Source organism: Monodon monoceros, unplaced genomic scaffold (genome assembly GCF_005190385.1).
Source record: "Monodon monoceros isolate NGI ecotype Baffin Bay Population unplaced genomic scaffold, NGI_Narwhal_1 Super_Scaffold_21, whole genome shotgun sequence".
NCBI classification, from domain to species: Eukaryota; Metazoa; Chordata; class Mammalia; order Artiodactyla; family Monodontidae; genus Monodon; species Monodon monoceros.
The window spans coordinates 105,283,144-105,300,460 of NW_021703778.1; the positions used below are offsets into that span (position 1 = coordinate 105,283,144).

The 17,317-nt window shown below is 44.5% G+C and overlaps 1 protein-coding gene and 1 long non-coding RNA gene across 4 annotated transcripts; both read left to right on the plus strand.

The window, feature by feature from the left end:
* The first annotated feature begins 5,282 nt into the window (after positions 1-5,282).
* FOXG1 (forkhead box G1) lies at positions 5,283-8,520 on the plus strand. Of its 3 annotated transcripts, none has more exons than XM_029238865.1 (2): positions 5,283-5,828; positions 5,871-7,894. In XM_029238865.1, the coding sequence occupies exons 1-2, from the start codon at positions 5,505-5,507 to the stop codon at positions 6,957-6,959; spliced, it is 1,413 nt and encodes a 470-aa protein (XP_029094698.1). In that variant the 5' UTR covers positions 5,283-5,504; the 3' UTR covers positions 6,960-7,894. The 3 variants fall into 3 exon arrangements, with proteins under 3 accessions (XP_029094698.1, XP_029094696.1, XP_029094697.1); XM_029238864.1 differs by having other exon boundaries at positions 5,299-5,831; XM_029238863.1 differs by having other exon boundaries at positions 5,297-8,520.
* A 2,507-nt stretch (positions 8,521-11,027) lies between these two features.
* Positions 11,028-16,966, plus strand: LOC114903778. Its single transcript, XR_003795810.1, has 4 exons — positions 11,028-11,179; positions 11,682-11,755; positions 16,282-16,405; positions 16,511-16,966. It is a non-coding gene; the product is annotated as an uncharacterized LOC114903778 (long non-coding RNA).
* Positions 16,967-17,317: the final 351 nt, after the last annotated feature.

Sequence of the window (17,317 nt, forward strand, 5' to 3'; positions counted from 1 at the left end):
CTTTGGACTTTCTCACTTCCGAAGTAGTTCCCCAGCTTATACAAGTTAAACATTTCGACTCTCAAATACGAGGCTCTCCCATGAATTATTTTTTCTCAAAGTTCTCAAGCAAAATTGCCGGTGCCACAATGTTATGATGGAAGGATGCTGAAATGACAGGCCTAGTAGACGCTTGTCTTAATCATCGGCTTCTTAATCTAGTTTTAGTGAGGGGTGTGTGTGTATATGTGTGTGTGTGTGTGTTTGTGGTGTGCGCGTGCACGTGTGCGCATCCCTGGGGATATTGAGGGTGCGTGCGCGTGCTCTAAGAGCAGCCGCTTGACAACCTGCAGCTCCCTAATGAGTGACGAGGCAAGGCTGCTGCAGAAAAGTAACACTTCCCTGGTGTGAAGACCTCTTACTGAGAAGTTTAGTTCACTACTGTTCTCGCAAACCTAATCGTATAACCTGTAACCAAAACCCACAGAACAAGGATACAACACACTGAAGGGTAACTTACAATCACTAAATGTTAGCACCATTACCTGCTGTTAGGAAGGGATTAAGGAAGAGTTGGCTTCAGCGAGAGCAGACCTTGATAGTCACAGAATCTCTGGAAATACCTGGATGCCTCTGCAAGGGTTCCGCTCACTCACAAACATCACAGGGTCAGGGACTCCCCTTGCATCTGCAGGAAGATAGCTTTACCCAGAGCCTGGCGCTGGGCGCCGCTCCAAGGACACCCTATCCAGGGAGCCGAGAGCAGGGTGGATTTTAGGCAAAAATGGCTCGCCCTCCTTTAACCAGCAGGTAACAAGGAAAAAAGAAGCAAGGCACCAACCAAAAGCGGGAAATAGGCCCTAAGGAAGACTCAGTGTAGCACCGCCAGATGGAGAAGCTAAACGTGCTGCTCCCTGCAGTTGGCTGTGGGGCCTTGGCTATTAATTAAAACTAGAGACAGAATAATCTAATTCATTTCCCAAGGAATTCTTCCGTTGGAACTGCTCACTCTTTACAAGGCCTGTCCTCTTTTGGGGGGTGAAGGGGGAGGCAGACAGAGGAGAAGTTTACCATTATATATCCCAGAAAATTACATTTGCTCTGACTTTGACGTTACCAGTGTACATTTACAGATCTGTGTGTCTGAGAGATCAAGATTAAGCTGATGGTGAGACAATATTAAAGTGATAAAGAATTTTTTCAGATCTGAGACCACCGGATGCCCTCTGTCTTCTGAAGGTAATCACAGAGACTGCATGAGGTGGAAATACAGAGTTAGGGCTTCTTGTGTTTAGGAAAGAGGCCTGAGGTGGACGTGGGCAGTCGTTCAAATCCAATTTGCACCCGAATTGGCCGGTAGGATATACAAAGCTCCATCCAGGGACTTTCAACTTGCACAATACTCTGTCCAAGAGCCCCCTCCCCCTCCATTTCATCTAGTAGCAGTTCTAAAAAGAAGCCACTGCTGAGACAAATGTGGGCTGCTGAGTAAACAGTGCATGTTTTGTTGAACAAGCCCATATATATATATATATGTGTGTGTGTGTGTGTGTGTGTGTGTGTATACATATATATACATCACTCTATCTCACCATAAAGTCTAATTAAAATTATTAAAAGGAATTCAAACTCACCTCCCCCCCAAATTGCAAATAACCTTTGTCATTAGGGAGAATATATCTTTAATATGATTACATTAAACTGGAATCTATTTATTCCTACACAAATATCCTATTTTAAGACTTGCATCCATGCAATCCTTAAAATAAAATAACACATTTTTAATTTGCATGCAAAACATTTTCCCAGTCAATATAAGCTCCTGGCACATAAAATCAGATTATTCCAGCTCTCATTAGCAGACCCCAGTTTTTGCTATTTGAAAGTAAACAGAAGAAAAACTTATTTTCACCTGCTAAAATTTTATGCAGGATTACAAAACAATAAACACTCAGCTTTGACCTAAGAAACACCTTAAAACATTAAAAATTCATCAGTCAGTGCTGGTGTTGGATTCAAGGAGTGCTCCTCCAGTTTGCTGCTGAGCTTGGATTTGAATAAAATGTCCAATGTTAACAAACAATACCCACGTTTGGCACTTTGTGTATTAAATTGATCAAACAGATTTTAGGAGGCACAATGCACAATTTGTACAGACCTGATTGAGTTAATATAATATCAGCAAATTTTACATCGAAATGATTCTGTTTCTTTTCTTTGTGTTTAAAACCAGCACAGATTACAAATTTTAATGATCTGAAAATGTTTGGTATACAAAATCATGCTTATTTCAGTATTAGCAAAAACACAAGAAATTTTTCAACACAAACACCCAGCTGTGTCTATTTTAAAAGCAGTTCAATGACAGCTTGCACTTATGAGCATGCAATCAGCTAATTTCGCTTTTTTTTCTTCTGTGTTAATCAACACTTTCCTTCCTGCATATCAGAGTACAAATAGTATAGTTACTCCACATCAGTAAATGTTTACGTAACCTGTCCTTTCCCAAGAATCCGGTTACACCGAATCATTTCACGCTAGACCGACTACGAAAACGTACCGGGCCGTCCACCTCAGAGGGAGCCCTTGTGTGCCATTATAAGTGGTGATGAGAAGGGGGGCTGTGGGGGGAGAAATGGGGAGGAGTAGGTGGAGGAATGGAGTGAGGGAGTGGAATAGAAGGAAAAGAGGGGTGGGGGGAGTGAGGGGGAGGAGGCGGGAAGAGGGGAGGAGGCAGGAATGCGAGTTGAGGAAAAGGAGGAATAACAGGCCTTCGGAGGGGAGAAGAGTGGGAGGAGGAAAAGTGAGCAGAAAGAGGAAGGCCCACAGATCTCTCCAGCCGAGTCCGCAAAACCCATGAGCTCACCCGGCTCTGTAAGAAATCAGGAGCTTAGAAGTCAAAGTCTGGGGCCATGTCACCACTAACGGCGATAGCTGGAACCCTTGAATTTTCCCACATGTAAATATAGTTTGTTTTAAAGGAAGGACTTATGTAGAAATAGGGGGAAGACACACACATACAGTGAATGGATAGTTGAGGTTAGTCCAATGTTCAAAGCTCTTTTATGCCATTCCTAATAGATCCATATTTAAAAATCATTATCTATTTATAATTGTCTATTATTCTCTTCAGAGTTTATTCTCTCTCTCATAATTTCAAGGTAGGGGTGGGATGGGGAGAGTGGAATAACTCCCTATTAACCTGAGTATTCATCAATTGCATTCTTTATATTAGAATTGAAATTTAACATCGTACATAAGCACCGCTTTTTCTTCCTTCGTTTTCGTAAATACCAAATCTGTCAGATAATTGGAGAGTTTATCGAGGTGAAAAAAGGTTTACATTTTATGATTATTTACCTTACAGAGTGAAAAGGTGCTTTTCATTTATGCTTCTCCTCCACCTCCCTCTCCTCTCAGGCTACATCCTCCATAAAATGTGGTATGTTTCGTGCCCATGTGGGATGAAACAGCCTTTGATCAGTATGCCCTGCACCAAATTCCAATCCCTGGGAAATGCTGGGCCTTAGCCCTGCCCCTGGCCACGGGATCCCTTTAAAGCCCCCGAATCACAATCTCCCCACTCACTTCAACCCTCAACCGAACCTTCCCAGTCCTAAAGCCCAAGAAGCTGGAATTGTGGGACCCACGTTCCCAAGGCTCCTAGGCGCCTTCCAGCAGCATTCAGGATGGGAAAGGGCCGGCTGAAGCATGCGGTTATTTCAGGATTAAGGCCCGCACAAATTAAAAGCATTTGAGAAACGGAAAGAAAAAGAAAAGAGGGAGTGAAAATAGGAAGGCTTAAAAAAAAAACCGGAAAGAAATAGACGCCCACCCTTATTTTCCCTCCAATGTCAACAAGCAAAATGAAAACATTTCCAGGGTGATAGCTCGCGGCTACTCGCTTCCAATTCGGATTAGAAGCTGAGGAGAAGCTGGAGCGGCGAGGAGAAAACGGCACCGAGTCACCCAGAGCATGAGCGAAGGTCTGGAGCGGGAGAGAAGGGGAAGAGACGCACATAGAGAGCATGTGTTACCTGGTTTATTTCGAGATTGTTTGGTATTGTTTTCTCTCTGAGCACCCCTCATTTCGGAAGGCCATCAAACGCGCCCACCACTGAGCCGCCCTCGCCCGCCGCCGCAGCGCCGGGAGCCCCAGGCCTGGCTTCCCGGCGGCGCCCGAGCTCGCCGCCGCCCGAGCCGCAGGAACCGAGTAAGTAACCCTGTTTGGCCCCGCGCTCGCCAGCCCACTTCCTCCTCCTTATCCCTTCATTTCCAAACCTCTGCCGGACCCTCCTCCCTCAAGGTACAGGAGACCTCCCTCCCACGCCAGAGGTGGGCCTTCCCTCCCCAACCCTCCGACACCTCGGAGGAGTGTTACCTACGAGGGGCACCGTTTTCCTACGGACTCCGAAATGCCGGACCCGGGCCTGCAAGGCCGACTCGGGAAAGTAGTGCCTCGCCTCTCCCTCCTCCATTTCCTGCCCTCTCCCTGCATCCTCTCCCTGCACTCCCACTCTTCTCTCCACCACCGCCGCCGCCGCCCCCGCCCCCGCTTTTAAACATAAAATTGGATACAAACTTTAATCAATAAGGACAAATATTGACGCTCAAACGAAAATGACCCACTACATGAAAAGGAAGCCGGAAATGTGAGATATTTGCTCTAAGAGGGGGATTTCGGTTGAGCAGACCCGCGGGGTAGAACGGGTGGAAGGGACGCAGAGAAGGGCCGCGGCGCAGCGTGCTCCCACCGGCGTATCCCTACGCGGCTCCGCGCGGCCGCGAGGCCGAGGGCCGCGGAGAGGGGGAGGCGAGCGCCCGAGGGGGCGGGAGCCGGAGGGCGGGGCGGGGTGGGGCGGGGTGGGTGGGTCCGGACCCGCCGATTGGTCGACGGCAGGAGAGACGCTCCCGCACGCCGCCGGCTCTGATTGGCCCAGCGGCAGGAAAGGTTAAACCAAAAATTTTTTTACAGCCCTAGTGTGCGCCTGTAGCTCGGAAAATTAATTGTGGCTATAGCCGCCTCGATCGCTGTCTCCCCATCCTCGCCGCGGCCGCTCCGGGACGCGCCCGCCCGCCGCCCGGCTCTCCCCCCCTTTGGGCTGCTGCTGCTGCTGCTGCTGCTGTGACTGCTGCTGCGAGAGGAGGAGGAGGAGGAGGAGGAGGAGGAAGCAGCGGGGGGGGGAGCGGGGGGTGGGGGGGGAGACCAAGAAGTAGAGTTGGGAGCGAGGGAGCTTCACCCCCGGGGCGGTGGTTGTTTCTTTTTTTCTCTCTCTTTCTTTTTTTCTTTCCCCCCTTTTTTTTTTTCTTCTAATTCCTGAGGGGTGGTTGCTGCTCTTGCTACATGACTTGCCAGCGCCGGAGCCTGCGGTCCAACTGCGCTGCTGCCGAAGCGCTCAGTGCCGCCGCCGCCGCCGCCCGCGCAGCCCGCACCCCGCTCGGCACCCAACGGTCGCCGCCGCCCGCCGCGCCGCTGCCCCGCTCCCGCGCCGCCGCCGCCGCCGTTTCCCCCCGACGACTGGGTGATGCTGGACATGGGAGATAGGAAAGAGGTGAAAATGATCCCCAAGTCCTCGTTCAGCATCAACAGCCTGGTGCCAGAGGCGGTCCAGAACGACAACCACCACGCGAGCCACGGCCACCACAACAGCCACCACCCCCAGCACCACCACCACCACCACCACCACCACCACCACCCGCCGCCGCCCGCCCCGCAACCGCCGCCGCCGCCGCCACAGCAGCAACCGCCGCCGCCGCCGCCCCCTGCACGGGGCGCCCCTGCCGCCGACGACGACAAGGGCCCCCAGCAGCTGCTGCTCCCGCCGCCGCCGCCGCCGCCGCCCCCGGCCGCCGCCCTGGACGGGGCCAAAGCGGACGGGCTGGGCGGCAAGGGCGAGCCGGGCGGCGGGCCCGGGGAGCTGGCGCCCGTCGGGCCGGACGAGAAAGAGAAGGGCGCCGGCGCCGGGGGGGAGGAGAAGAAGGGGGCGGGCGAGGGCGGCAAGGACGGGGAGGGGGGCAAGGAGGGCGAGAAGAAGAACGGCAAGTACGAGAAGCCGCCGTTCAGCTACAACGCGCTCATCATGATGGCCATCCGGCAGAGCCCCGAGAAGCGGCTCACGCTCAATGGCATCTACGAGTTCATCATGAAGAACTTCCCTTACTACCGCGAGAACAAGCAGGGCTGGCAGAACTCCATTCGCCACAACCTGTCCCTCAACAAGTGCTTCGTTAAGGTGCCACGCCACTATGACGACCCGGGCAAGGGCAACTACTGGATGCTGGACCCCTCGAGCGACGACGTGTTCATCGGCGGCACCACGGGCAAGCTGCGGCGCCGCTCCACCACGTCGCGGGCCAAGCTGGCCTTCAAGCGCGGGGCGCGCCTCACCTCCACCGGCCTCACCTTCATGGACCGCGCCGGCTCCCTCTACTGGCCCATGTCGCCCTTCCTGTCCCTGCACCACCCCCGCGCCAGCAGCACTTTGAGTTACAACGGCACCACGTCGGCCTACCCCAGCCACCCCATGCCCTACAGCTCCGTGTTGACTCAGAACTCGCTGGGTAACAACCACTCCTTCTCCACAGCCAACGGCCTGAGCGTGGACCGTCTGGTCAACGGGGAGATCCCGTACGCCACGCACCACCTCACGGCCGCCGCGCTCGCCGCCTCGGTGCCCTGCGGCCTGTCGGTGCCCTGCTCCGGGACCTACTCCCTCAACCCCTGCTCGGTCAACCTGCTCGCGGGCCAGACCAGTTACTTTTTCCCCCACGTCCCGCACCCGTCAATGACTTCGCAGAGCAGCACGTCCATGAGCGCCCGGGCCGCGTCCTCGTCCACGTCTCCGCAGGCCCCCTCGACCCTGCCCTGTGAGTCTTTAAGACCCTCTTTGCCAAGTTTCACGACGGGACTGTCCGGGGGACTGTCTGATTATTTCACACATCAAAATCAGGGGTCTTCTTCCAACCCTTTAATACATTAACATCCCTGGGACCAGACTGTAAGTGAACGTTTTACACACATTTGCATTGTAAATGATAATTACAAAATAAGTCCAGGTATTTTTTATTAAGCCCCCCCCCGCATTTCTGTACGTTTGTTCAGTCTTAGGGTTGTTTATTATTCTAACAAGGTGTGGAGTGTCAGCGAGGTGCAATGTGGGGAGAATACATTGTAGAATATAAGGTTTGAAAGTCAAAATTATAGTAGAATGTGTATCTAAATAGTGACTGCTTTGCCATTTCATTCAAACCTGACAAGTCTGTCCTTAAGAGCCGCCAGATTTCCATGTGTGCAGTATTATAAATTATCATGGATCTTTATGGTGGATGCAGACATTGAGAACAACCTAAATTATGGGGAGAGTTTAAAAATGTTAAACTGTAATTTGTATTTAAGAAGCATTCGTAGTAAAGGTACCCAAGAAATTATTTTGGCCATTTATTGTTTTGTTTTTTCTTTTAAAAAACCTGTTTTTTTTCTTTTGTTTACTTTTAGACCAAAGATTGGGTTCTAGAAAATGCACTTGGTATACTAAGTATTAAAAAAAAAAAAAGAAAAAAAAAAAGAAAGTTGTTTCAGTTGGCAGCACTGCCTATTCAAATGAATCAGAGAATCGGAAGGGGACAAAATTAATGATTGCCTTCAGTTTGTGTTGTGTATATTTTGATGTATGTGGTCACTAACAGGTCACTTTTATTTTTTCTAAATGTAGTGAAATGTTAATACCTATTGTACTTATAGGTAAACCTTGCAAATATGTAACCTGTGTTGCGCAGATGCCGCATAAATTTGAGTGATTGTTAATGTTGTCTTAAAATTTCTTGATTGTGATACTGTGGTCATATGCCCGTGTTTGTCACTTACAAAAATGTTTACTATGAACACACAGAAATAAAAAAATAGGCTAAATTCATATATATCTTGATACTTTTGTCTCTTTTATTAAGTAGAGCTAATTTTTGAAAGACCATTAAAAGTTATAGGGAATTCAAAGGCTTTTTCAGCCAACTAAAATTTGAACTGCTCCTTTCATTTGAACTAAGACTTTTAAAATGAAAATAATATTTTTTTCCATTGTGGAGTCAAATTTTACAAGGAGCAGGCTATTTAATAAACGCTAGCTTTAAACAAAATATAGGCTTTTCAGCTGATATCTTTAAGTTTCTGTAGATATACAGCAAAAAGAGATTATTTTATGTGCATAGCTATTTACCTTGTGTTTATTTTCAAATCAGTTGATAGAATGCTTTTTATATATTTTGTTTCAGGTATCTTGTTTATAGCACTTGGCAAATTATAAATAAATATATGTATATGGTTAGATAGAAGTGAATATAATGCACACATATGTAATATATATATATATATATATATATATAGACACACAGAGCCCTTCAGTTCAGGTACAATTTGCGCTATGAATGCTGCAAATATTTTTGTTTAAATATTTGTATTTATACTTTCTAAGTCAGCATTTATTTTTGTGGCTGTTTACCCACAATGAAAGAGTTCTAATAAAGATGTGCTGAAGTTGCAATATAGATTTTGCTGAAGTGATCACCTGTTGTAATGACTTGCAGATCAATGTTTATATTTTATTTTTAACTTATAACAATTTACAATTCTAGATGTTCAGAAGAAGTAAAATGCCTCTCTCTCCTTTTCTTTCATTTTTACGTCATAGAGGTATTTATTTGATTCACTTTTAAATATGTCTGTGTAGTTTTATCTAGAAATCTGTCCTTTTGCTTACAGTCATAATTTTGTTTTAACTTGCAATATACGTATGCATGCATATATATGCATATATATAAACCTGAAGCAAAATGAAAACTTTTTTTTTGAATTGTTTCAGCAGTTCAATTGCTATGACTCCAGAAAATAATTAGAAAACCTAACTAAAAGGTTTAGTAACTAATTGGATCCTGTGGTGAGTCCGTGGAGGACAAGTTGTTCGTTTGTTACAATTGTATAGTCTGAAATGTGTTCTGCGGTAATGCAATAAGCTGGCTACTTCTTACAAAGGGCCCAATGAAAAATAATCTGTCCCCAAGATGTTATCAGCAAACACTTAGAGAGTTGGTCAGGAAAAAGAGAGAGAAAAAAAAGCCTAGGAGAGAAGGAGGCTGACTCAAACAGATTTGAAATAGAAATACAGAATAGTTAATATTGGAACATGGGGATGGGTGGGCTGTGGAATAGAGAGATAGAGGAAGAGAGAGCTAGAGGGAGGAAAGGGAAAGAGAATCTTAAAGCCAAAAAAAAAAATCCCATGCTACCAAAAGGAAAGAATGAATGAGAGAGAGAGAGAGAGAGAGAGAGAGAGAGAGAGAGAGAGAGAGGTCTAAGAAAGACAGATAAGAGCCAGGAAAAATTAAAAGAGCTGGAACCAAATATACACAAATGGGAAATGGACCAAAATAGACCGAGACAGCTAGTTTAATTATCTCCTTTAAGCAGACTGGACATAATTTTATTTTCTTCGTATGAGAGCAGTTTCACCAGAGGTCCAAGTTTCTTGAAATTTAACAATTCTTTAGAGTGAAGCATGAAAGAAAATTCCACAAATAAATTGTTTTAGAAGCCAAATGTATGGCTGATATTTAAAATAGTAATAGAGTCCAAGTGAATAAGGTTAGGCAAAGGAAATCCCCATTACACATTTGTAATCCAAAACAGCTCACAAGCATGTGTTTAGACTGAAAAAGGTGATGGTGTATTGTTCCCTTTTACCATGGATTTTATTAGTGGAATAAGAATATACTGGGACAAAAGAAATACAGTCTTTTGACTATCAAAAGTTAAAAAGAGAGTTGGACTCATATTGAGGTAAGGGGACATAGATATAGAAGAAAGATTTCCCCCTTGAGTATTTCTTTCTGTCCATATTAAATAACCATACTTACTTGTGATTGTTTGTTGCATGATTGAGAAATAGAATTTCAATGGCAAAATGTTTTGAGGTCGGGAGTAAAACTGACTTCTTTGAATTCATTAGGAACTAAGGACTGGAGTGGAAAAGTTCTACTTGGATACGTGTCCGAGTTACATATATAACGATGTGATTAGAAGTAAGAATAGTTTGTTTAATACGCATACTAGATAGGAAGGGGGGGATATACAGAGAGAAAGAACCGTGTGAAGGCCTCCTGAAGCCCAATGTGAACGTTTCATTTATCTCAATCAATCCTATCATCCCTCAAGTTATCATCTTCAAAAACACAGAAATCTAGCTTGGCATTTAATTGGTTTTTTTTTTTTTTGCAACAAATTGGTTGTAATGTTGTGTTGATATTTGTTTTCCCCAACCTTTGCCAGTAAAATTAGCTTATGCCAGAAAAACACTTTGAAACTTTTTGAAGCTTTTCTTCTTTCATACTTATAATTGTTTTTAATGAGATGAAGTTTGCTCTTTTTGAGATTTGGAACTGAAAGTGCTCAGTGAACACAACTTAAAACTTGAAATCCCAAATTACAATTTATTTCCAGGTTTAAAGTATTTTATTTGAGTTTGTCTGATACAAGTTAATACAAATTATTAATCTATAAAACATTGAGAAAACGACTTACTTAAGCTAGAGCAGTGAAAGGTTCTTCCAAATATGTTTCTTCCACTTTTTTCAAAATTGGAAATCAAGTGAACATGAAGTCCAGAACTAACAAGATTTAATACAGATATCTTTATGGTCATGGAAGATTTCATGTGGTTTCTATGACTCGCATAAAATCGAGGGTAGAGAGATAAAAAATGAGACTTGTAGTGTTGTGATTTAATTATGTATATGTAAATTGGTGGTTATTTCACCCAAGTAGGTGGATAAACCCAAAATATTTAGAACTCTAAATATATAAATGTGGTCTTTTAAAAGTGTGTTTTCTACAACATCGTTGAAGACTTTGCATGCATTGAAATAACTTTGCTTTTGAGAAATTAATTTTATGAATAGCTAAAGTGGCTGGTTGTGTTTGGGACTAAACGCCTGTTTGAGAAACAGGCTAACAAAGGGTGAAGGTGAAGACCATTAGAGGTTTTAGAACTGGCTGGGACGGGTTGCTGGGCTTGTGTAACCGTGCCTAGAGGGCGGGGTTCCTGTACATTCCCACTTCACCAGATAACCTGCCCCCAACACCACTCCAGCTTCTGCCAGACAGATGGAACTCTCCAACATGAAAATCTGCGCAGCCATTCCAACAAGCAGGGTAGGTGAAACTGGAATTAAAATTCTCCCTTCTTTTTTTTATTTTCCCCCCTACTCGAGGCCAGATCCTGGAGATATGGAAAGAATTGGGGTCGTCTAGATTCTCCTTTCGCGCATACACACGTCTGCATCCTTCCTAAGAGCTACCAACCTGTAAGAGTTCAAAGGCGCTATCTTTCACAGTACTTCATGCTTGATTTTCTTTTGCGTGCTTTTTTTTCAAAAAAAAATTTTTAAGGCTTTCTTTTCTCATCCCAATCATTCCCTCTTCCCTACCCTCCCTCCAGGGTCTCCCCTCCCCCCAACCACGAGTAGTTAAAATAATCCACCTCTTAGTTTTCGGCCCCCAAACCGACCTTTTCCCCACTCCAGCGGTCAGTTCACCGGGACCGTTTCCCAAGGATGCAGGCCAAGGTGGCTCAGGGGAATAGATGAGGTAGTGTTATGTTTTGAGTCTCTTTTCTGCCTTCCGATTTCTGCTTTTTTTCCCCCCTCCATCCAAGACTGTGCCTGAGGTTGCCCGAAGGATGCCGAGGAAAAAGACTTAAGGACTGAGAGCGCTCTTACCCCAAGATCGGTAAGTGAAAGTGCTTTACGGTGGGTGGGGTGCGGTGGGGTCTGTGCCCGACAGTCTCCTTTTGACTAAGGCTTAAACCGCGACTTTCAGGTCCAGAGCTAAAGACGTCTCTTTTTTTTTGAAAAATTTTCTTAGAGGGCGCGCTATCAGCAGAAGTAGCTGAAAGAATGCATGATTTTTTCCCAAGGCGGCAGTAAGTCAAGGTGGATCCCTAAGTAAAGAGGATGTAGATATGGCAAAAAGGGATGGAGAAGAAAGGAGGCGAATTTATATGAAGCAGGGGTAGTGGGAAACTGAAATAGGTTCCAAAGTGCAAAATAATTTATTTCGTGGAAGTAGGATTTCCTAGTCTTACAGAAACTGCGAGAATACACTAACGAGACTTAGGGTTCAAACCCGTAGGTATTTGCTCTCCCTATTTGAGACAAAGGTCTTTGCTCCAGAGCCAAGGACTTGCCTCATTCTAGAGTTTTCTTTTCTTCTCTTTTCTTTTTTTCTTTTTTGGTGGACTGCCCCTCCTCCCCCTAATTTCGCACGAACATTGCCAACCTCCCCAGAGCTGGCCGTCCGCCCCCAGCTCCTTGGCCTGGGTCGGGCGAGGGTCCCTGCGGGATTTAGCGGAGCTGCTCCAAGTAGAGAGCGGCACGGGTCGGAGGTTGGAGGCTCTTCTTCCCTTATTCGAAGGCGTAGGGAAATGAGCTCCGTTCTGGGCTTGACTTCGTCCCTGCTGGGAATATCCCAGTTCCCGGCCTTGGGATCTCAGGCAAATAATTGATTCTTAATGCACACTTACGAGACGGCGGTGTAAGCTCGAGAGCCCGGCTGTCCCGAGAGGGCTGCGAGCGCGCCAGACAGATAGGTTGGTTCGGCCCGATGCGCGTTTGGGGCCCCCGCCGCGGTTTCCTGTTAGACTTTCCGACACCTCAGGGACTTCAGGCTGAAGTTGGAGAGGGGCACGATGGCGGGACTTGAAGTCGTCGTGGTAGGGACCCGGCGGCGTGGTTTTCTCGGATTTTGGAATCGTGCAGAAAGGGGACTTAGGCTGCCGAGTCGCGGCGGCGCTAGCGGCGAGGTGGCCGCGGTGGAGAGGCGCTCCCGGGACGTTGCGGCCGAGATGCCCGCAGACGGGGAGCCGGGCGCTGAGCAGAGAGCAGCAAGGTGAGGGCGCTCTTGCCCAGGACAAGCAGAGCTTAAGATTTTGGTAGCTCACACTGGCTGACGCCAGGAAAATTGACTCCAGAAGCTTGGCCGGCGCGCTTCCCCACCTTTTTCCTTTCTTCTTCACTCATCTCCACCCGCCCTCTTCCCCCTGAAAGTTGTTTCTTTTTGTTTACCTGGTGTGGTTTCAGATCTCAGCACTTATCTGCTAGTTGATAGAACTGGTTTCTCTGTAGTAGACGTCTTTTTCCCTTTCCACTCTCTACTCTTCTTCTATTTCGCTTTCTACCCCATGTTCCTTTTCTGCCCAAACCTGTGGTCCAAGCTGAAGGATTCTTAGAGGAAAAGAGATAGTCTTGGGGTAGGAATTCCCTCAACACTTCATAAAGCTGGCGCTTTATAAAGGGCAACCCTTTCCTGGGCTGGGGAAAGGGAGGCAGGGGGTTAGGTGGGCAGAGCAATCTGCCTGTGTGTGGGTTTCTCAGGCAGTGATCTTCAGCCTTGGAAAGACAACAGGAAGGAAAGGACCATACAGAATAGAGCTCATCCTTTTCCGACTGCCCCTTTCCACATCCTGCATAGGACAATTTCCATGCTTCAACACCATCCTCACCTGGCCCTCTATCAAAACTTGAGGTAGGCAGAAATTCCAGAATTTTTTTGATCAGAAAAAGGCTCTTAAAATAGCAAGTAACTCTCAAAATTATGTTTGTGAGAGTGGGAGGGGAGATAAGATGTCCCATGTCCTTTCTGTGGCGTGTTGCCTAACCCTGTGCCCTTGTCTTTGGCCTTTCGGAAAAGCTGCATGGGAGGAAGGCACATTGCACATTGCAAAGATTTGGAGATCAGTGTCTGAATGAAAGAGAGTGTTCGCCAGACTGAATGTTTGGGACATTCATTTTCCATTTAGGTTGAATTTTCCTACACAGCCAGCACTCCCCGAATTAGGGCCTTTTTCCTCAGTTTTATTCCCCCTTTTCTTCTCCTTTTATTATTTCATCCTTTGAATCAGAATGCATTTAAGGTGTAAACCTATCTTGCTCCCCACCTGTATGACAAGACATTGTTGATTCCGTTGATTAAGCAGGAAGACTAAAAACTGTAGTGGGGTTAGGGAGAGCTATCTCTCAGTTCTTTCATTTTCTCACTGCTCTGAAATTTAATGACCTGATCATTGTTGTTTGAAGTTAAATTATCTGTTAAATTAGCCCTAAACAATAACTGATGATATTTTCCTTTCGGGTCCGGTTGCCCCTGAATTCTTTTCTCTGGACAGAGAGGAGAGGAGTCAAAGAGAATGCTTGGTCACATAATAATATAAAGATAATCAAAATTGATATTTATGTTCTGGTGATATGTAAGAAAAAAATCACTTTCAAAGAAGCTGAATTTCATAAATAAAAAAAAATTTAGAGGCCTGTGCTTCAGAAGGACCACACCAATTCAAGGATGAATGTAAATAAGCATCTTTGTTGATTAAGAAAAAAATATGAACACCATATTTTCATTACTCTACAGAACCTAAATACTTAAACTCATCATACACCGGTGCTTGCTAATCTAAATTAATTCTGCCCTCCATAAATATTCTCAAAAAGGAAATTTAACTTTAAGCAAAATCTGAAACGTTTCAGATGTGAATTTCTAGAAATCCAAAGTATATTTATTTCTTTGAGTCAGACACTTGTTTGTTTTGCAATCACTTTATGAAACAATTTTGGAATAACGCAGATGCTTTTCCCTCCTTCCTTGTTTCAGATTGCTTGCATATGCAGGCATAGGCATGAGAACTTCCAGGGTATATTGAGGAAATAACATTTTTTTCTCATTTATTTTAACAAAAGGCCCAAAGAACCTTTAAAGCCAAAGGTACTATAGTAGTTGAAAAAAATCTTTAAAAATAATGAGTACTTTGTGTGTTTTTCCCCCATTAAAATGTGCTGAATAATTAGAGGCTATGATGAAGGTTGAAAATTCAGAACATGAATAAGGTGGTAATTTTATTATTTAATACTTTTATAATTTTTATAATTAATGATGTAGTTTTAAGTTTGGCAAAGCTTTCTTAGAAAAAGTAGAGTATGCCTCCCACCCCATCAAAAATACTCTAGAAGAAATAAAGTAGAATCAGGTAGAAGTGGCAGCTGGGCTTATTTATTTATCTATCTATCTATCTATCTATTTATTTATTTATTTCCAGTAGTAGTAGTAGTAGTAGTAGTAGTAGTAGTAGTAGTAGTAGTGGAGTTGAAAAATATACTTTTAATTATACATTGGGAGCTCTGATTGCAGGTTGGAAGACTAAAATCGATCATTCCTGCATCGATAGTGTTGTCTATTACTGCATTGATTTGTGTTTATTTATGCAGAGACTTTCAGTTATTTACTTACATATTTCAGCATCTGCCTCTTGATTATTATCGCAGGTTGGTTTTAATGAAAGAGCTTATATAGGAAACACATTTGACAGATGAATTTTATGTAAACTTGGTAGTGAATTGTGGCAATCCAAAGAGCTTATGAAATTACTTATTTGTACTTGCTTTTTAGCAATTAGGAACCTGTCTCTGATTAAAATCTCGCGCTACTCAAAAGCTTCCATTCTTCTCTTCAAACATTGTACTTACGTGTTTTAATAAACTAGGAAAACATGACTTTATGATGTTAGATATGATAGAATGAAACTGATGAATGCATATTTTTCCGTTAACATGACTAGGTTACCCTCATGACAATAAGGTGGCCATTGGGTTTACTAATGCTATCTTATGAAAAATCAAGGAGCAACGGGTTTTGAATATAGAAATGGCAATGTTTTCAAACATCTATTACCTCTAAGTTATGCCAGGGGTACTTATACTGAACAGGATATTCTAGGGTTCTTCACTACCTATTATATGCATATATACACTCTTATATTCTATTATTAAGTGTACATATACGATTATACCTTATGAAGATTGGCATTTCTCTTGAACTAACAGCTCACATGTGAATGTTATGGCATCAGGGTTCTTTTGAACAAATACAACAACTGAAGACCACGGGTGTGCCTTTTATATGTACAAGGCAATAGTGGGAGATTGAGATGCATGTGTGTTTGTGCTTCTGTTACTGTCATTACAAAATGTTGAAAGATGATTTGGAAATAGAAAAACAAAAGTGGCTGAATTCATCGAGGGCTATTTACTTCTGGCTTTATAGGTCTTTTATTGCAATTTGGAGGATGACTCTTTCTTCACTAATAATTTGCAATTCATCTACCAAATACGGTGGTTAACAGTTCTATTCTTCATCTCCCACGTTTCCCCCCTCCCCTGTATCTGCAAAGAATATAGAGAGGGAAATCAACCGAATTCTTTCTTAAGAACGAAAGGGCCTTGAGAAATGGAATTACTCTCCTCACCCTGGCGAGTTTTCCTGAAACTACTTATCCTCAGCATCCGCACTATGAGAGGTGGAGCCTGGCAGTCAGGCGGCTGCAGGCAGAAGGTGGGCGAGCTCCGGCTCCTTAAGCTTTGCAGAAGGTGGAAAGGAGGAGCAGAGGGAGAGCTTTGAGTTTATTTGGTCTATTTTATTTTTCCGTCCCGTGCCAAGCCCTCTAAGTTAACACAGCGATATGGCCCTTTAGAACCAAGCACTCTCGGCATTCTTGCGAGACTGAGATTCCGGAGCAGCAGATGAACGGGACTGGGACTTAGAGCGAAGCATGCTCACCCACCCCTCCCTCCATCTTTTTACGCACGCACCAGCTCGTCTTCACGTGCATCAGTGTAGTGGACAGTGTTGACTTGAATTGCTCTCGCTCACTCCAAGCCTTTCCTGTGAATGAACCCGAAAACACTCGACAGGTCGTGAATAATCGTTTTAATGAGTGTGCAAAGCGTGTGACGGGGTGCACAGAGCTGTCGGGTTAAACAAACAACTTGTACCCTGACCAAATCCGATTGTTAAAGTGCAAAGTGATGTCAGTACCATTTCCATTGCCCTTCAGAAAACCACAGATCTGACACGCGGGAGTCCAATTTTCTCCATTAAAGAAAAATAACAATATTTTCCAACGGTGTATGTGATCTTCTTTAATATTAATCTGAGCCAAACAAAACCTCATTTGCGAATCAGAGTAGTAGTCGTGTCACTGCCTCAAAAACAAATCGAAAGAAAGAGAAAACAAGGAAGAAATCAGAACAAATCTAAAAAGTCTGACGGAAGATTTCTTTTTGATAGGTCACACATCATTGCTGATCAGTGTTGTATAAATCTTACACACACACACACACAGTAGCTCACTAGAGGCAAATATCAAGTTAACTGCATCTAAACAATTGGGATTGATAATTTAGTCCTGTATTAAGATGGAAGCTCCCAACCTGTAAAGACTTTTTTCTATTGAAAATTTAACTG